This window comes from Penicillium citrinum (assembly GCF_028827155.1).
Source record: "Penicillium citrinum strain IBT 23319 chromosome Unknown utg000002l:1.0-3833315.0:1.0-3834789.0, whole genome shotgun sequence".
NCBI classification, from domain to species: Eukaryota; Fungi; Ascomycota; class Eurotiomycetes; order Eurotiales; family Aspergillaceae; genus Penicillium; species Penicillium citrinum.
The window spans coordinates 110,966-131,268 of NW_026622687.1; the positions used below are offsets into that span (position 1 = coordinate 110,966).

The 20,303-nt window shown below is 42.9% G+C and overlaps 6 protein-coding genes across 6 annotated transcripts; 2 read left to right on the forward strand and 4 right to left on the reverse strand.

The window, feature by feature from the left end:
- Positions 1–251: 251 nt before the first annotated feature.
- N7469_001918 (uncharacterized protein) lies at positions 252–826 on the reverse strand (the record flags this gene model as incomplete). The annotated part of the gene is made up of 2 exons (XM_056640838.1): positions 252–613; positions 664–826. Coding segments are annotated over 2 exons (525 nt in total), but the record flags the coding sequence as incomplete, so codon positions are not given.
- A 1,032-nt stretch (positions 827–1,858) lies between these two features.
- Positions 1,859–2,786, forward strand: N7469_001919 (uncharacterized protein; the record flags this gene model as incomplete). Its single annotated transcript, XM_056640839.1, has 2 exons — positions 1,859–2,086; positions 2,364–2,786. The coding sequence occupies 2 exons, from the start codon at positions 1,859–1,861 to the stop codon at positions 2,784–2,786; spliced, it is 651 nt and encodes a 216-aa protein (XP_056503333.1).
- A 1,899-nt stretch (positions 2,787–4,685) lies between these two features.
- Positions 4,686–5,226, reverse strand: N7469_001920 (uncharacterized protein; the record flags this gene model as incomplete). The annotated part of the gene is made up of 2 exons (XM_056640840.1): positions 4,686–4,780; positions 4,803–5,226. 2 exons carry the CDS (start codon positions 5,224–5,226, stop codon positions 4,686–4,688), a joined length of 519 nt encoding a protein of 172 aa, XP_056503334.1.
- A 2,349-nt stretch (positions 5,227–7,575) lies between these two features.
- Positions 7,576–8,580, reverse strand: N7469_001921 (chitinase 2; the record flags this gene model as incomplete). Its single annotated transcript, XM_056640841.1, has 1 exon — positions 7,576–8,580. One exon carries the CDS (start codon positions 8,578–8,580, stop codon positions 7,576–7,578), a length of 1,005 nt encoding a protein of 334 aa, XP_056503335.1.
- A 2,323-nt stretch (positions 8,581–10,903) lies between these two features.
- N7469_001922 (uncharacterized protein) lies at positions 10,904–11,497 on the reverse strand (the record flags this gene model as incomplete). The annotated part of the gene is made up of 1 exon (XM_056640842.1): positions 10,904–11,497. The coding sequence occupies one exon, from the start codon at positions 11,495–11,497 to the stop codon at positions 10,904–10,906; it is 594 nt and encodes a 197-aa protein (XP_056503336.1).
- A 3,588-nt stretch (positions 11,498–15,085) lies between these two features.
- N7469_001923 (uncharacterized protein) lies at positions 15,086–18,660 on the forward strand (the record flags this gene model as incomplete). Its single annotated transcript, XM_056640843.1, has 4 exons — positions 15,086–15,133; positions 15,183–15,580; positions 15,640–16,436; positions 18,050–18,660. 4 exons carry the CDS (start codon positions 15,086–15,088, stop codon positions 18,658–18,660), a joined length of 1,854 nt encoding a protein of 617 aa, XP_056503337.1.
- Positions 18,661–20,303: the final 1,643 nt, after the last annotated feature.

A 20,303-nucleotide genomic window follows, 5' to 3' on the forward strand; every position in this document is an offset into this window, starting at 1 on the left:
ATGCTCTAGCTAAGTGCGTAATTATTTGTCAGGGAAGCATAATATAATCCCAGATAGCCACTATAATGTGGGGGCAGGATTTTCAGAAAGTAAATTGGCCTCAGTCACTCCACGGAACGTCTGCAGACGTGTGTATTCGTTGAAACTGACGCCGGAGCCGATGTTCGATCTGTAATAGATGTTCCGCGAGCCGAGTGACTGGCGGCTAGTGAGGTCGAGCTCTGACTGCTTCTAGAAGTCGATTCCAATACCGGAGTTTCCGCTTCATCCGACCGGCCGGCAGAAGCCGAAGATGGGGATTGGCTCTTCATAGAAGACGATCCGGATACCAGAGTCGGTCTTTGATCCGACTGAGTGCTTGGTGCTGAGACTGAGTATTGACTACTCGCGGGCATCGACGAGAAGGTTTGAGACGAAATTGTATTGCTGATGCTACATTTACTACCCACACTGAGACCTTTATCTAGTCTACAGCTAGATGTGTCTCCTCCTATATTATGAAAAGTAACAGTACTTTCTTCGTTAAGAGTCACCCAGGCAATCTGATGTCCTTTCTTCGTACCGCATATGTCGAGTTTGATCATATCATCATCGGGGTTAGCTTTGATCAGGCCTTCGAACTTAGTTAATAAAAAGCTTCCTAGTTCCGAAAGAGGCACCTACTGGAGCAATCTCGACCCTTGAGTTCAGAGAAAGGTGCCGAATAGCCTGTACAGCCGTAATTCCTTTCAGACCATAACAAACATTGATTCTCATGGTTAATGACAACAAAAGAGCTGGCGAGCACAAGGCCATTGATAAAAGGGAAGTATGTGAACAAATTCATGGTAATTTATGTCCGAAATACAATAAAAGACAACAAAAATGGTCGCAAATATTGGGATCGGTCCTTTTATCCGTTCTTGAAACCGTGTTTGATCAGCAAAGTTTGAGCTTCTTGGTTTTTATAATTCTGGGCTATTCGTAGGTAGGCAAGGAAGAGGTAAGATAGCGTGCCAGCAGAAAAAACATTGTCTCACCATGGCAAACTGTCTTGGATGACGCATTTTGAAGGCTTTTTTTCAGCATTTAAGATAGGCTAAACCACCAAATCCTAATTCTGTTCCATCTGCCAGTATAAAATAACGGAGCGTCTCGGAATCTGATGGTTGTTCGTTCGTGCACAGCTCAATAATATGCTGAATACAGATATGGTTAGACACGTCGTTCAATTCATTCTTAAAATCCTTGAGTTATTGCATCATTTGGATTGATCAACGTGCTGGGTTTTATAAGATTACATTACTATTACTGTGCTTGTGCATTTCGCCATCTGATCAATTAAGAACTCGGTACAGCAAAGAGATGATCAACTCCTCTTCCACACGAGCAGATCATGCATCATACGTTACCAAGCTGGCTGTCAATTAGACAATTTGTTCTATCAAGATTGAGTGCCTTATTTTCTTGGGTTTATTTTAGACTGAAAAGAAGTCGCTATCTGGGGCCAGTGCTTAAATGGGAATCCAGTACTCTATTCTGTGTGCATAATTGAATGTTCCTGACTCCATGCGAAACGAACGAATACTATATGCACCACAACTCTACCGAATAATGCATACAGTACATTGTGTTATGTTTTGGAAACATATGTTTCGAGCTGAAACGTAATTATCAATATTTTGGATTGCATTAATCGAAGGAAGGCGCTAATAACACACGCATCCAAATTATTTTCTTGTTACACGAGCCAAAGGCCTTGACTCACTAGAAATATAAAAGACATATAAAATATATCATCAACTATGAGATGGAGCATATTACTGTCAAAAAATACTACACACATTACGCTCCAAACTCCCTGTCCGAATCAGCAAACATGGAAGCCCCTAAACTTGAGACTCACATTCCGAAGACTTCAACCTTCCATTTCCCTTGGTCTACGGTCAGCCAGCTGGAAGATAAGCATGAAAAAGGCCTAAGGACCGAGAACCAACAAAGCGCAAAACTTACTGGCTATGAGAATGCGGATCCAGGTTGGTTTAACGAACTACAACCAATTATAGAAGCACAAGAATCGAAAAAACTGGCGATGCAACTTCTTCATGTTAGTTGGAACGCCTTCAAACACCTCCGGCTTGGAGATTGGGTAATGATGGTCATGGGTATGCCATGTACACCTTTGAAATTGTTCGAGTCATTTCATAAGGACCTATACCATTTTATATCTTCACACCTTCTCAAATTTCCTTGCGACCGCAACCTGTTTTGGGAAGCTAAAAAGGCAATATTGTTCTCGCCGAATTGACTTATATCTGTTCTCTGCTAACTTGCCATAGGCAATTGAACCAATCGACCCTTTCCTATGCTCCACAATTTTCCAGTCGCTTTCTCTTCTCGAAGATGCACAGCCTTGCATTGGACTAGAGATGCAAGACGGACTTATCGCTGAGCCTCTACGAAGATTACTTTCCAGGCCGGAGAACTTTATCATTCAACGACTGAAAATATTGGAGTCTCGGTACACAAGGTATAAAATAAGTGAAGATATAGCACACGGGCGCGCATTTGATACTAACACAGACTTCTTCACGGCCTTGAGCACTAAAGAAGCTACCACACTGGCCTTGGACATGACCCGTGACGCTCTTAGATCCTTCAAAAAGCTAAGTCTCGTTGGCTTAGAATCTTATGATAAACACCTAAGGGATCTAGCAACCCAGTGGGACAAGCTCAATCGTGATATTGAGGACGTCGTATCTGCAAGTAGAGAGTACGACAAGTTGGCCTATGTTGCAATGGTATGATCTTAAACCCTTTTCAGATTTTCAGAAACTCACATCAAACTAGGAGCTTCATAGAATGAGGAACCACTTTAGTCTGAGTGCTGTTTTAAGTGGATTAGTGCAAGGTCGCGGTCAGATCGATAGGACATACAGTGGATTCGTCGATGCTCATGACAACTATCGAAAATACCGTCATCAGCTTCACAGTCACCCGTCGATCCCATTTCTTTATCCTCTTATAATTGAACTGAGAAGAGGTAACGGTACTGTGGTGAAAGATATATTCAGTTTCGTTGCGTACGATGGGTTTCTGCGGCGGATTAAAAAAGACATTTATCCGGCGAAGCATGAGTGACAAATGTTACATGATTAAAGAAAGTTTGAAAGATTCGGACCTCCCGAACTGGATCAATGTTTGGATGAATTACAACTCGCCGCTTATGGAAGCCTGTAGAGCTAGTTTGTCAAATATGATAGTAATCCGAAAATGTTTGACATGTTCCCGTATGACTACAAACAGGATGTGACAGGCCACACTCATGCTCAAGTAGAATTCGGGTAGGGAATATCTACTCGGCGACCTCTGGCTTCCAATTGACCTATCCTCGCTTTATCTAGGCATTGAGGGTGTAAAGCTTGGTCGGCTTGGCTCGATATCTACCAGTTCGCTTCATGTTCCACCTCTTGTGAACACTTACCTAATTGAAGTCCATGTTCTGGGAGAAAATCCATTCGACGTCAAAGACATACATGTTAGCTCACTGAGGGGTGTACTTGATGACTCTCAGGTCCCCAAGGTTGTCTCCGACATTCGAAATGATTCACTCGCACTGTATAGCCATTTTGGATTCTGTATGAATGGCGTTATTACCCTTCAGCTGTTGGAGCTTGCAACACGGGACTACTCGCTAGAATATTTGGCAGGGCTTTCGAAGCGCTTATTGAATGATGCACCTTTAAACAGCTGTCAAAAACGACTGGCAACTGGTAAAAAATACTGGTCGACGACTATTTGACCCTCAATGAGGTGGCCTATTTGAGATCTTCAATGATAGGCCCCTTGGAGGCGAACTAAATCGCTATTGCGCGCAAGATGTGCTATTACTGCCCCCTCTCTATGAAGCGTATCGCTATAAACTTCGTGGTCCAGAGAATGAACTGTGGAGACCGATTGGTAAGGAAGAAACCGTAGCAAGAATTCGCATCTCACAGAGTTAGTAAGGTTTGCGGGCCTTGGGATCGGTAGAATGTTGAAGATGCGAGAGAAGAGTGGAATAACGACGTGATTATTTTGATGCAAATTGTGCGATGATACTTGACGGAAACAACCGTTAGAGGAGCCATACTGTGAGGGGGGAATAACCTATGATTCGGTTTTTACACTGATGGCAGAAGTCTAGTGGAATGTACACGAAGTTCCAAGAACTGAGCCTTTATTTTTCATCCACCGCCATTCTCACCACTACCACCAGTATCTGATGTTGATCAGACCCTGTCCGTTTCAAACGATTTTCCGTCCCTGGTTATCTTCTTTCTCCCCACACATAAGATGGCACAGGAACAGTTCAAAGAGGAGATGCGTAACAAAATGCTCAGTATCTCTGATTCATATATTTAAGCAGCGATGGCTTCGAACATATTCAGTCTGGTCATTTCCAAGCATGATCAGTTTCGAAATTCATGAGAATATAGTACGGTATCAATTTTATCAGGATTAATGACCAGAGAGGTATTATGATTGTTAGCCTGGTCTGCTACCATTTAGCTTGCGAGGCAGCTGAGATTATATTGAATGTATCTCCTGTATGCACGAAATCACTTGCTGAAAAACATCAAATTTACATGCAATATATTTCTATGATACAGTAGATAAATTCAAATCGATACATTCTAAGGGACTTGGGCATAAACTATGGCGGGCTATGTTGCCTTAGATCCAGTTAGATTGTGGACGCAAATAATTAGAACTGTTCCATCGAGACCTCCACGTTTGCTCAGCTTGGGCTTCCTGGAATCTTGAATATCTCAATTTCTCACGTAGAATATTGACCACCATGTGAACATTTTTCATTCCTTCTGTCTCATAATAGGGATTGGGTGTAAGAACGCGGATAGCCGCAACGACGGTATTCAAAAGCTCCCAAAAGTTTTCGAGACATGCCTGATAAAATTCATTCTCGTAATTTTGCTTCTCCCATTGGCGTAACTTCTCACAACGAGATTCGGGAAGTGATCGTCTACGTTGAGTCTTTGATTTCTGAAGCCTTACACTAGTAGTTTCTAGAGCTATTGTCGAGCCGCGAAGCATGGCGATTTGGTGGTCAAGAGTATTGATCTCAGGCAAATCATGTTTAGCTGCTAGACAATACGATCCCTGTTGTGTTGTGACTAGCTTTGGAGAGTCGGTCGATCGGCTGTAAATGCTTGAAGCATCATCACGAGCTGCACGGTCAAAGCTCATTTCAAACAGTCGACCTTAGTAGCCAGAAGCCAGAAGACAAAACATAATTCGAAAGGATAATATGCAATATATACTGTACAATTATATTCGTCGATACTTTACTTTAGGAAAATGAGTATCCCAATGCAAAACAAGAAAAATGAAACAATGTGCCCTCAATATGTCCTCAGCAAATGAGCAACCCCGACCGATACACTGAGGAATCAGAAAATTGGGCGATGCCCTGTTTTTTTTTTCTTTGCGTGACGCAGTATGCCTCCTGAAGAGCAAAATCTTTGCTTTGAGAGTATACGATTTATCTTCAGTGAATTGGTACCAGTGCCTTTTCCATGACTTTTTTCATCTACAGCGCAGCTTGTCCTGATTGTACAGTACTTTCATTCTATACTCGCGATGGTACAAAATAGCTCGTATTTAGTTGATATTATAGACAACTATTAGCTCGCTTGAGAGGAGTAAGAGTCTTCTTCGGCCCATATGTTTCAAGCAATGTCACCAGTTACTTCATAAGCGCATCAAATTACATCAAGGAGTAACACCTCAGTTTTAGTATGGTGGTTAGGAGCGCCATACTCAGATTACACCCTCAAGGACGGCCCAACGGGGCCCTCTTTCTTTCTGTGATCTACAAAAATCTTTTTCAATCAATCAAATTGTTCACTTACTCGTCTCCATGTACACTATCCAATAGAGATTTGGTCCGCTTTGACTAGAGCTCAGAAAAGAAGATCAATAATGTGATTTGGAAAATACGAACTTGTATACTGCAGTTTTGATTTCAAAAATTTGCTTATTTCGTAGATGAAAAATCTGGCGAAGGTGGACATTGTGTATATTTGCAGCCCTTCATTAATTCCGGAATCCTAGTTTTGACAACTCAACATTGAAAGTTGTAGGTAAAAGGAAAGCCATTTCTGGCTTCGAAAGTGGTCATTTTGGCATCGATTTTACTGGTCCTCAGATTTTCCTTGTAAACATCGAATAGCAAGATCAATGAAAGGTGTAATCTCAAAAGGTGGTTCCTAAATAAATTCACGTTCTATTATAGTTTCTTCCCGAAGGGCCCACGAAATCCGAATAATCTATTTTTCTGTTCATACTCACCGGCAGCCAGCAAGTTGAGGTAGCCAGACGTTTTTCAGCTACCAACGTCCATTTCCTATCGTCATCTGGACTTGGATTTAATATAGCTATGGGCGCTGAAAAATTTCCAATCTAATCCAGTTCCTTCATTAGACTACGACATTCATCCAAACTCCTATGTCCCCTTCTAAATCTTGAACTTGATTACAATGGAGGAAATCGCCGAGATAGTCCGTGAAATAGGTAGACAGCAAAGTGAAAATGCATACTACCGCACCTGCTTTCATTTATTGAAAAGGTTGCAGGACTTAACCGATCGTTCGGCTGGAAAGCTATCCCATTTGTATCAACTCAATAACGAGACGGGTCGATATACATCTTCTTGCGAGTTGTACACTTCTCAGCAGGTAGCAGGGGAAATGCAAACAGAAGTAGATACCCTGAAGCAATGTGAAGAAAAGGCTCGTTTAGAATTGGCAGAACTTTATTCTTTATGAGAATATGGTTGGCCGCCGTATCTTCGTGTAAGAGGGATCTTGCAACACTATATAGTACAATGAACCAAATCTCAATCAAGAATTGGTGTGGAGGTCATGATTTTAGGACTCAGAGTCTTCCAAAGGTCTCACTACTGGCTTTGGACGGCATATTGTACTACACTCGAGTTCGAAATTGGCTTCCATATTTTACACACAGAAACTATCTCAGATCCCAAGATTGGGCCAATAAGAGAGGCGGCTATATTTTTTGAGCATTACTGTGGAGTCTAGCCTTTGGTTTTCTTTTCTGTGATTGGATAATATGTCTTGGCAGGGTGTTTCAGAACACAAGTATGTGTATTTCTCATGGAAGCCAATTTCGAACTCGAGTGTAAGTGTAGCAATCTACATGGCCGGGTTCAAAAAACCATATAATACATAAAGACAATAAAATACAGATTTTCTCAGAATCAATTTCGCCGTGGTCTTTATTCATTTTTGAATCTTTTCTTAAGATATACGCTATACAAAGTTTGTCTAGATTTTAATACTGTATTTCTCTGGCCTTCGCTGGATTTTGATTCGAAAATGTTCATTGAGCTAGACCCTTTACTGTACCAACATATGCGGACCATACCAAGACTTGGAAGCTCGAAGAATAGAGAGTAATAAAAGTGATCTCGAGCGGCTCTGCACAACTCCCCCCCAAAGCTACAAAGCCGATGAAACAATTCATGCGCTTGTTTGCAGTCAAAATATACTATACGAGTCACATCCCCAAACAATTCTAGCAAGGTGAACCGGTAGTGAGAATGTTTTTAGCCTCTTGTGCATACGTACACCGACTTTTGTGATTCTTGTCCGAGAAGCCAGCAGACCACAACATCGTTCCGCCAAAAGCGGAGTCAGTTCTGTACTGATCAACAAGTTGCGAAAGAGCATCCGGCCTAAGGTAATATTTTGCACCGCTTTGTTCTCCCGTGGCAGCATCCGGAGAAGCAGGTATACCAATAAAAATTTTAGCATCGGCGGACGATGTCCCGGCAATGTTGTCTCTCCAAGCATTATAGTTGATAGCACCATTGACAGAGCAGCCAGGATTATTATAGAATTGAACCCAAACGTAATCAAATTGGGCATTGGTGATGATATCTTGCATAAACGGCTCTGGAACAGGGCATTGTGGTGCCCCGGAAATAAAGTATTCATTCCCCGGATCCGACGCAAAGTTAGAACGGAGTTTATCAATAAGGTACTTGTAGTACTGATTACCATTGGATGTCTCTATATCAAAATCCCACCCATTCACGAAAGCCGCACCGAAGGGTCGCGAAACGTTGCCGACTGTATTCCCGTACGCATTCCAAAGGTTTTGGCCGATGATCTCAGCCTCCTGTTGAGATGAAAGGGAGTACGCCCCCATTGAACCACCGAGAGAAATGAAGATTTTGACACCGTTCGACTGGCATTTCTTGATTGCAGCTGCCAGTTCTTCGCATTGCGCGCCTTCACCCGAAGTTGAGATTGAGCACGACTGCCCAATACTGCCCCCTGGGATAGTTATACCATTTCCATATTCATATAGGAAGGCCAGGACAATGATGTCAATACCGGCTGCGGATGTACAGTAGGCTGATAAGTCATTATTCTCAACGGCATTTCCTCCATTCTGTCCCCAGTACACAACATTCCGGTAGAGAGACCCCTGATCACAATCTGCAATTGCCGTGGGCACTCTTAATGCGATCGTGCTCACTAGACATAATCTTAGTAGGAAGTCTCGTGCATACATTTGTTGTGGGAATGGTCGAGCACCGTTATGTAAAACTAATGATTTGACATCCAAAGTTCTCACTTTAAGATATAATAAAGACAACTTTGAACAAATTCTTCTAATCAAAGCCAGTTTCAAACAACAGAAAAGTTAGTGACCTTCAAAAAAGACAGTCTTAGTACTGTAACATCAAGTCAGTATAGGGTAGAAGGTGAGGGCCTAAATTTTGATTGAGTCAAGTCGGTGGTCCCGCCGTAAATGGAGGCGGACTAGGGTTCTCCTATACCATCTGACCTCCGGTTTTTTTTGGCATTTTCATTAATATAAAGCCGTTTACCGTGGGCCAAGATTCCATTCTCATCCCACTGAAGATTTAATTGGCACTAAGCTATGTTCCAAAACGCCAAAAGGGGACAGAGTCTCGCGTTGGTTGCTCTGACCGTATCTATTCTTGTATTTGTGCCTCTAGGAATAACTTTTGGGGGTTGTACATCAGCGTCCTCTGCTTCTAAGCTTTACTTTCAGAGGGTACAACTAACCCGAGAAAATGTTATGAACTGTGTACAATACTAATAATCATTGCAGTTGGACCTAACAAAGTTTCCTCGTTTGGAGGGCCTTCATCTTCGCCGGTCAGATGCATTGGGAGAGATAAATAGTTCCAGCTTTTCAGAAAACACCCCCCCATGTACCAGATACCGTGACGAAAATTGCCGCTAGTAGCATTTCACAAGCATCTAGCGCTGCGGAGAGCGGAATTAACCAATCCATAGATAAAGTTCAATCCTTGGCGGATGAGTTGAAATCTCAACTTCCGGCCAAGTATGCCGTGGGCCTCCGGAGCTACTGCCAAGAGAATCGAGGAGATAATCTCTATAGTAACTGTTCTAGAGTGAGCAACTCTTTCGCGTTCGATCCACTCAGGCTTTTTGGTTCATTCACAAATGAAATTGATTCTTTGCTTCCAAGGGAAGCAAAGAGTCCCCTGGAAGCTTACGATAAAACATCACATTTCGCTATCTCAGCCTATGTAATTTCCATGGTGGTCAATTGTCTAGCCATTTTATCAGGGACTGCCTGGACTATATCAAAACGGAAAATTCCATCATTTTCAGCCTCATTGTCCAAGTGGTTTGGGTTACTCACTCTCTTTTTTTCAACGGTAGGTGAGACAACGCGCAAGATATCAAGTAACACGTTAATGATATTCTAGCTCTCCTCGATATTCCTTCTTTGTGCTTCTGCCGCTATAACTGCCATCCATGTCTCTACACACAAAGTAATATCAAAGTTCTTGCAGGACGTGGGAATCTCAGCGAGCTTAGGGGGGTTTGTTGGCTGTCACATGGGTCGCTGAAATACTTGCCCTCTTGGCATGCTGTTTGTTCTACGGTTCTTGGCTCTCTCGGTCCGCTTCTTGGTAGACTGCTTTTATTCGGGGAGGTTCAGAGCGTGTTGACGTATTCGGTATGATTCAAAATCCAAAGGCTTGCCGGCAGTGTTCATCGATGTCCCCCGAAAGAGATACTACAATATCCATCTCTTCTAGACAAGGAAACATTTTATAGTCTAATTTTCAATGAGAAATAGCATTTCTGCGAAGACACTCAAATGATCCACAGATAATCGAGAGACAGTTTCGAATGGCAATAAGCCCACGTTCGACCTCATTCTTGGTACAGCTGAGAGCAAATTTTGTTTTTACAAGGTATTAAAACTTGATTTACAATATAAGAGAACAAATCAAGTACCGCCAGAAGTAGGATAACTAAGCAAATATCCAATCTCCTACCTGTATTGCGAGGCACTTGCAGTGCTTCTAGTATAGAGCCCCGCACGGCGATATTCAAAAATAGATTTACCTCGTACTTTCTTCATATCTCTCTCATAGCGTCCAGCCTTTGCCTAACGCGCTAAGATACCGTCAACCTTTGTAGCATCGATGAGTCATGATAAATTACCGCAAGTATGGCGTATGCGTTTTATATATAAATTGTCTCCCTACTGTATTTATTATTTGAAATGAGCAACTGCAATCTGTACTTCTCCGGTTGTCTGCATCAGCTTGCTGCCATTGAAGGTCTCTTATTATTTGAGATATATTACTGAATCATATCACGGACTCTCCAAAACTCGGAAGCAAGATTTGGAGGCATAAAGGCTAGGTTGTTTGGTAGAGATCTTCGCAGTTACGTCCATTGAAGACAGAGATGGAAAGAATTGAATTACAAGCAAGGTCATATTTCTGAAGGTCAAAAGTTGATCTGATCGTTAAGATTGGCTTGACTGAAGGGAATTCACTCGAGGCCATCCTTTCTTCGGCTTCACCATTCACATATCCTCATTTCCCCCACTGGTATTCAAATGGTTTGTATTCGAATGGTTTAATTTCAAATCTGGAGGAGGCCACATGTTGAGGGTTGGACGGCTCACTCAAATACTTTTCCATGGTGGCTAAACAGAATTCAGTAGCAAACTCTGGAAATGCTTTCAAGAGATCAGAATCAATTCCTGGGGTCGATCCTCCTTGAAGTTCTCGTAGATTTCCCACCAGCAGTTTCGTCGCTAGCTTCCTAATATCACGGTAGTCGGCTCTTGCTGAGTAGAGTTCCTTGATTGTCTGCACCAAGATTTCCTTTTCAGGGCAATTTGCAAATGAATTTCGAAAGTTCTCTTCTGCTCTGATTTTCAAGTCGTCAATCATGAAGTAATCGGCTTCTCCATACATGCGTAGATGGAAATAGCATGGGTGACAATTGGCCAATGACTCGTCGATAACCTCAATTTGTTCGCTTGTGCCTTTTAAGGGAGCCCCACCAGCTACTGCAGACTTTTTCTCCATTGGACTATGGTCCACGAGACTCGCTGTAGTTTGATTCAACGGTGTCACTGTATTTACGCCGATGAAGTTGTCTTCAGTTGAAAGATTCTCCATGGCGGCTTGACCTTTTTGAGAGACTCGCAGAGCCTCTTCCGACTTACATGTATCTGGTTCCGGTACTATTTTGCTACCGCTCGGTGGAATCTGAACTACAGCCTTATTATTTTTGACTGTATAATCTCCTGTGTAAAGAAACTCTAGCATTTTCTCTACTAGTATTGAGCTTCTGGTGTCCAAAGTAATCGATCCCTTGGATTCCTGTGTCAATCACATAAGCTTCGCTTCGAGGGTTCCACGAGGATCTGCCTGAATCTACCTTGAAGAAACCACAGCAAGCGCTTTGGAAATACTTGGATCTGGGACACAGGACAAGCTTATGAGCTGGGAAGACTCTATCTTGGCATATAATCTTGAGATCGCTGTAGTCGGAGTTGAGGTGCAGTCTGTGTCGAGGTCAGCGCATCCAAAGTAGAACCATGCATGATTCTAGGTACTCTTTGTAAACATTACCTAGCAATGATACCTAAAATTATATCCTGGTACTGCCTCGGCTTTATCTTTTCTTGAGCACCAGCATTGGATTCATGGGGGTCAGGTGCAGGATCACTATCCGTTGATGACCGGGATGTATTGCGTCTTCTGTTCACCATAGTTAGGGCGGAATGGAAAAGGCCAAAATTTGGTCAGTTTAGCAGACATGCGGCGAGACAGCACGTAAGATATATATGTCTCCGAAAAACGCGCGCCGAATGCATAGCTGCCCGACCCCGCCTCTTTGCAGAACGTCACCAGCGAGTCCTTATTGGTGATTCGAAATTGGACTTGAAGGGGCTGTAGGGGACTCTATGTATCAATACACAGCTATTACAATACGGCCGTGAATGAGGTTTGGGAATTTCTATTATCACTCTGTCTAGGTGATAGAGCGGTGGCCTTAATTACGATTAGCGTATCCCGATATACCTACCGGCAACCAAGTCTGCAGAGTTAGAGGTCAAACTAAATTCGAAAACTACTGTATTGTAACCCCACAATGAGCCTTTACAATAAGGCTCTCCTCCGGATGGCCCGACACTACCTACCCGGTAGTCTAACACTGAGGGCTGTTTGCGCCACGCCCGTGTATGTCAGTGTGATTTTCTCAAGGTATTGCCTGTCCACGTCTACTGTAACACATGCGTCTTTGCAATTCAAGTCATAGCAATTACTGTCAGAACTAATCCATCGTCGAGTTAATACTATACCATTTTTTGAACATGTGGTAAAATTGCTTTGATCGAAGATGACGAACACGCATCATATAATTGAGGTATGCACAGGAAAATCACATTTCAGATTTCAATTTGATGTAATGCCCTCTTCAAATTTATAATTCAGTTATGCACACACCCTTATGATTTTGATGGTGCTAAAAACAAGCGGTGTTAATGTCGTGTCAGAAATTCGTACTTGATCAATCCCCCTGCCGACCCTTTTATTGTTGCTATCATGGAGATATTGTTGAACCTCTGAAATTGTCTTCTATCTTCGGGCTGCCTATAGCCTAATGTCTTATAAGAGCGCTTGCTCCCTCATTCCCTCATAGTAATTTTCGAGTCAGAAGCAATTTCGAGTCACAGAAGCAATGGCGAGTCAACAAACGGAAAAACTGCGTGACAGCGCAGTTATCGCGATCATTCATATCTTCGGGGCTTCATATTTTGTTTTGTTTACGATTCATTTCCTTATTTTCCACTTTCCAACGAGTCCCAGTGCCATCCTTGATTCACTAGCCATACTATTCTTCTGTATTGGGGTTTTATTCTGGTGCCTCTCAACCATTTTATATCGCACCATATCCGCTGCTACCCCCTACTGCAGACCCACAAGTTGGCAGAACCTTGAGTTCATGGGAACATTGATCCTAATCGGTACGACAGCGGTGCCTTTTGTGGTTCTTCAATTTTCGTCTCAGTCTTCTATTCAACTTGGCTATTTATCGACATTGACGCTGGCAACCGTTGGGTTCTTGGTGGACCTCCTCGCTGTTGACCCCACGGTTCCGGTGACTAGCGAACGATTTCCGTACCATTGTGCATCCCTTGGGTCCTTGATGTTAGTACCTGCGATACACGCATTCTCAGAAAAGCCGTTTGTCTTGTTGCCATTGACCGTTCAGTTCGTCAAGGTGGCACTTCTTAATAGCCTTTTCGCTCTCAATTTCTTAGTCAGGCCAATGGAAAGAATGCGTGTAATTACCGGGTGGAGGCCTAGTCTATATGCAATGCATCTAGCTGTGGTTTATAGCGCTGTGACTTATTCTAGAGATATTCTACACCACGTCATAAATCATTGATACCGGCCATAGTTACTAGCTCCTCAATTCTTGGGGTGGAAAATGTGAATCTAACTTCCTTAAAATGAAGTGTTTCTATTATATACGCATTCAAACATCATCGCCGGGATGCCAGTCTTTCGCTTGGGCTCACCAATAACTCGAAAATGCCTAGTAGTCTTGTCGTCATTTTTGATCTTGCCCATGGGAGTTTAAAATGTCGATCAAAGGTGCCATCGGTCGCTCTGGATAGCATGCTTTGCGCAACATGTTTAAATTGTGGCCAACAGAAACTTCGCACTTGACTAGATTCAGATTTTAAACTTCAGAATGAGACCTGAACTACTGCAATGTAATATACTTCATAAAATAGCATCCAACGCATAATGGGCTTAGCCAAATCTTAGTCGGCTGGTAATTCATATACTAGATCATGGTTTCGTTCAAACGCCGACACCGATGCAAACTGGCTTTTTGCTGTGGTACATCCCGTCCTTCTGCGCGAGCAGGTTCCAATTGAAGGATACTTGCGTGGATCCTGCTCGTGTTTACTGTGATATGATGGTGAGCGTTGCCCGCGACATCGCTCACATCGCAAGTATTTTCTATTCGATTCTTCCAATCCGTTTCCACGAACTGATACATCGGTTGGTTTACGCGGTGGCGTTTCGTTTCTGTGTATGAAGTACTGTCGATTCCATCTAGACTTCAATGTCAGATTTGTTGTTGAGTTCTTCATGGCAAAGGTGGAAAATTGATCACTAACCTCGCGATTACCCACAGCTTAATGCCAAGAACTCGATGCATCCTTGAGAAAGTGTTTCGTATATGTTTAGGACTCTTTCAGGGTTTCGAACTAGGAAAAAGAAAATGTCTTCTTGGAAGATTCTCTACGGTAAGTTTAAGTGTGCTGATTTCAGAAAGCCTGGTCAGATTGCTCAACTCGATAAGGCAGTGAATTGTGCTTACCTGTGTAATTGGGACAGGAATTGAGGAAAAGCCTTGTGGTTAATTAGTGTGGTAAGATTATTACCCTGAGACACGGCCTTAAAAAGCCCACTTATCATTGTGAATAATCACTAAGAAACTCCACCAAATTTAAACCTAAAATGTTTGTAATGCGATTTCTTCTTGATCATCATCACCATTCTATATTAGCTCGTGAAGATACAAATGACGAATCCATCTCAACCACAGGACTGTCGTGGAGAAACTGAGATTTGTGTCTGATCATTCAATTCATTTGAAAAACAGCTTCCGATCCTGGAGATATGAAATAAATTCCATGGCCAGGACATCGATTCCTCACAACTTCGGCAACAACCAACATGTTGAATATCCTGCCGGTCGAAATTTTGCTCGCTGTCGCAGACCTCGTATGTCAGATTGGTCGGATTGCTTGTCAGAACGCTCACTTCTGAATAGGTATATCCACAAGCCTTGCGTTCCATGAGCCAGGTCTCACGTAGGCTCCGTTCAATATATATTCCGTTACTCTATGAAGCGATTGAGTTTCGTGCTCCAAGTGAATGGGCGTTGAATATCATGGATATTGACACGTTTTGCCAATCACATCCAACTTCACGGGATAGATGTTACCTCCAGCATACGCGGCATCTATGCATTTCCGCGCCCATTGTCTTTGCTCGCTTCAATCGCTGCGCATATTTTAATATTTTTCGCCTGTCAACTAATGGTCCGATTTCAAGCAGCCTGGGAACTTCTAACGAGGCCAAAGCACATGCCCAATTCTTGGATGACCTATCGCGGCAACTCCGAATGGTGCAGCTCCAATTGAAACAGTATCGGCTTCATTCACTCCAGTAAGTGCTCTGGACGGACTTCGTTTTCTTTGAGTTCTGCAACTTACCACTTGGCTAAGGTGGCATTTAGGCACATGTATACCTCCTGGCTTTCTGGACTCAGGTGGCTATATCCGCAGATATCAGAGCAGCTTGAAACGGCTTTCATTGATCACGGATGGCTCTTGTCCACATGCAGGACAATGTTTAGGTGGCCTGTGTGGGTTGCTGAGCCTCCAGTCTCTCGAATGGGATGGAATTCGACAAGGTGCCGAATTGGAAATTTTGCGCGCATGCATTTCTCGGAACCGATCTCACCTCAGTACCTTATCGATTGGCTTAATCACTCCTATCGAGGCCATGGACTTTTATACAGATGTTTTGGGCGTTCCGCTAAATAAGACTGAGGCAAGAGGCTCAATTGGGTCTACGGCGATCCAGTACCCATCATTATTAAAATTAGCTCTTTCTAAGATTTTATTGCCTCAAACAGCATTACCAAGTCCCATGCCCGGATTTACTTCTCTGAAGTCCCTCACTTTGCGATATTGTCCAAATTCGCTTGAATTTCTGGACTCATTTACCAGCACCCAAGCTCCTCCACACCTTTTGCATTTTGAGTTCAGTTACGAAAGCTTCACCACCAACGAAATCGACCGCGACGTTCGCCCTCTGGTCACATTTCTCCTTCTGATTAACGGCCTCAGACACCTTTATTTGAAGTTATCGAACTTCTCAAACTCTTTCCACGTGTCTAGAGCCATTTCAAAGCACCGTCCGACTTTAGAGAGCTTCGCTTATCACGAGCGCAATCTCTCTGCTATCGACAATGAAGGACTCTTCGAGGAGGTCAGAGACCAAACGCCAGCATGGCTTTGTAGGTTGCCAGGCGTAGGTCAGCCCAGCTTCGCTATGGCCCTATCTATATGTATGGAGCCAATTATTCTTGTAAGTCGCTATTTCTTGTCAGGGTCGAAGTTTCACTAAACGTTACAGCAATCGCTCCTTCAACAAAATCCCAGAAAATCAAGTCTTCGGGTCCTTCACCTTAGGTTCAGTGGATCTGAACGGGCTCATCGGAATATACGAAAGGAAATTTTGACTCAATTGTGCAGAATGCACAAAATGCAACCCGTTGAGGCTAGTGCGGACAAGATCTTTCAATCGCAATTTTGCTACACAAGTACAAGTGAAATATCTATCTCTGAGATAGACCCTTTACTTTATTCTCTCGAATGACTTAGTGGATTTCATTCATGCCATCAACGTGACTCTGAGGTGTCCGAAGCGGAGAAATATTCACGATTGATCAATTGGGCATTCGGTCCTTTCGGATTACCGTGCTTGCGAATACTAGCTATTGGTGATTTTTCATTTGAAGGCCGATATCACAATCAACAGCTTTTGTTGCACCGAAATAATGGGACATCCGCAGATAGTAATAATGATCACAAATTCTGCGTGGTGGATGTTAATCAAATTTCGGTTAGGGATGCTATCTTGGTAAATGATTCCAACTTTCTCTCTGTGTGCCCAGAAAATGGATTGATGGATTCGCCGTACGAGTAGATAACTACTGCTCACTGATTTTCCCCTACTTTCAGGGCTGGCTATATGTTCCAAATACAAATTACTTCCAAATTTCTCGGTTCTGACTGCGTCTGTTTCTGCTACTATCTTCGTAGTTTCTTCAAAGCCTGACTAAGCAACCTTTCTCAAATATTGCAGTAATTTGACCAGTGCAACGTAAATATAGAAACGCACCTATTTGGTCACTTGCGAAATGACTTTTTTCTCTTCTGTGTATCTTCTTGCCAAAACTATCTCTTCTGCGCATTCGAGCGGTTTGACAGTTTGACAATGAGACGTTGTTTTTGCTTTCTACTAATTCCCGATCGCAGCGATTTCAAGATGCACCAAATTCAGAGCAGGATGTAAATTACAATACTTCTGAATAATTGAATTATGTAAAGGGACAAGTTCTACACCTGGATTCATTCCATTTAATATCTCATGAATCACGGTATATACCTATAGTAGCACAATAATGCAGAACTCAGTTCAGTTTACTTAACCATCGGCGGTGAGGCTATAAGATAGTGATCAAAGGTCTGAAACAGGCTAATTTCATTAATGCCTATCAATTGTCTTAAACCATCATGTTAACACAATTTGACTATTCGGTGATTGAATGTTTGATTAATTCGAGGCATGTTTATAGGTATCAAGCGAGTAAAAGCCAATGAAGATGGTATTACACATAATGGTCACTTGCCCCATATGTATTATAAATATATCCCGCTCACCACAACCTTTTGGCTCCATGAGATAAGCAAAGAAGGGCTTCCGCTCCTTGAAGTGCATTCTCTGTATGAAAGCCACTTGCATTTTGTGCGAGAGGCTTTGGCGTACGGGGATGGAAAACATCACAAAGACGGGTTGGTCTGCGGTCAAAAAAGCTACATTGCTCTGTACTCACTCTTCTCTCAGGCTGCGACTCTGAGGTTGACCTCGAATTACTGTGGAATGAATCAGATTACATTCCAACGCCACCTCCCTGTTTAGCCTCCAGGCATGACCTTCCGGCTACTTCGGTTTACGACAACCTTCCCTTCATCAATGAGCAGTTACCATTCGTTGAAGCAATATTTTGCCCTCGCTATGACAGCAATTTCGGCTTTAGTTGGCCAGGTCCTGACCCATTTTCGTTCTCCACATCCGCTGAGGATATGCTTCTCTATGCATCAACTTTCCTTGTTGTGGAAAAAATACAATATCTTGAGATTCGACTTTTAAAACTCAATGTGGCGGGTTGGATAATGGAGCAGTTTGTTTATTCCATATCACAGGCTGAGACAGGGCAGCAGAATTTCGGCTTCGTAAGAGCCCAATTATTTGAAGTCATTTCGCGTCAAGGTATCAGTCCCGACCCCACCGGGGCTTGTCGTTTTCAGCTGGTCATATATCCGCAACCGAAGCCACCGTCCCCGTCTATAACGAAGGAACCAGCTCTTTCTTGTCCTAGTAATCCAGCTCCGGGTACCTACGCGCTCGATCCAGCCTTTTTCGTGCAAAATATTGTTCTGGGATTAAGAAAATAGCTTACTGGACTAGAACCAATGTGATACTCGTACTTCTTCATGTCAGCATCCGAATACAAAGCATGCTCCTTAAGAGACACTGCGGAAGAAACCGCAAACCTGCAAGATAATCCATTACTGCTAATTGGAATTTATAGGTGTTCGGTGTGTTATCTATTTTCACGTCGCCCGTTCTCAGATAACATTGGGTCATTGCGAATGGATACGAAATTGGTCTGCCAATCACAATATACGTTTTTGATTAAGTAACTAGTGGTATCCAAGCGCTAAATTACGCGAGGATCGAAGATTTTGTAGACATGGGCTATTATACCGTAGATATGGAAAAACAAAGAATTTATCGGATACGGAAAGCGGAACGAGAATCATCCTCACACCACGATTGATAGCTAAGATAAGTCCAATAAGAGAAAATCATTTTCGAGTTAGGAAGGCTCTGAGTTGTGCTCACCGACGGAAGCCGTGCTCACTGTAATAATTGGCCTAGGAAAGATTTCTACATAGTTATTTCAGAGACGCAATGTAAACCTCTGAACCGGCAACCTACAACTACGAGAAACGCCATTATGGTTTCGAAACTGAATAAGGAAGGCACCACCCTTAGAGCTAGATCATTAACTCACACATGAGCTATTTTGGCAGCCAAAATTTCTCACATCTAACAAAGGGGTCGCGAAAAACCGGGAAAGTCTTGATTTTCAAGCTCCTAGGAGCACTAATACAATTAGAAAGGGGCTGCGCGTATTATTTAAATATCTGATTCAAAACGCCCCAGTGCATCCCAAGTTTGATGATTTAAATCAATTCACGCCATGGAACTTCCTAAGATTGTACATGTCGCATTGGATACCATCGTCCTCTCTATAACATTTTTACGGCTGCTTCTATGTGGACGCACGTTCCCCGGTAGATGGTACTATCACCTAATGGACCTCCTCATATTCTCTCTTGCATTTTCCGGACTTCTCGTCGTCACAGCCCTGAGTTATCTTTGGAAATATGAGAATGGTATAGAATATATCTTGTATATCTCTAACGACCAATGCTTACCGCACCCTCTTCCTATTTAACAGCTCAAAACTATGTACTGGGAATCATCGCCATAATTCCACCCTTTGCTGAGGTGGGTAAACCTTGAAATCAGCCTTTGGCTCCGAGTCTCATATCTATTATATAGTTCCTTCGATTGTTCAGCCTTCTTGATCTAGTGTCTCTTGCGTTGCAGAAGCTTTGCGTTGCCGCAGTGACGACAGGATGCATGCTCAAATTATTACTCAATTTCTTGAGTGGCTTCAGTGGACAACCTCTGCAATTCGGCATAATTGCTCTACTGGTGATAGAACATCTGTTTGTTGCTGCAGTACTTGGATGGTTAACTCAACGGTCAATTCCTGGCCACTTGAGTCGCTTGATGATGAAGAGATCGACAACACACACCTGCATTATCACTGCTTTGTTAGCTCTAATCGCTATACCGGGGGCATGCTGGCATAATTGGCGATTATCACTCGAGGTAATAATGGACTCCTGATCTGCGACGCCATGCTGACTTTCTAGGGTCAACTTCTACTGTGGAGCATATGGTCACATAACCAGGTTTTCCGTGGCAAGTTCGAACAGGCCAGAGAAGAGCCACCGCTCCT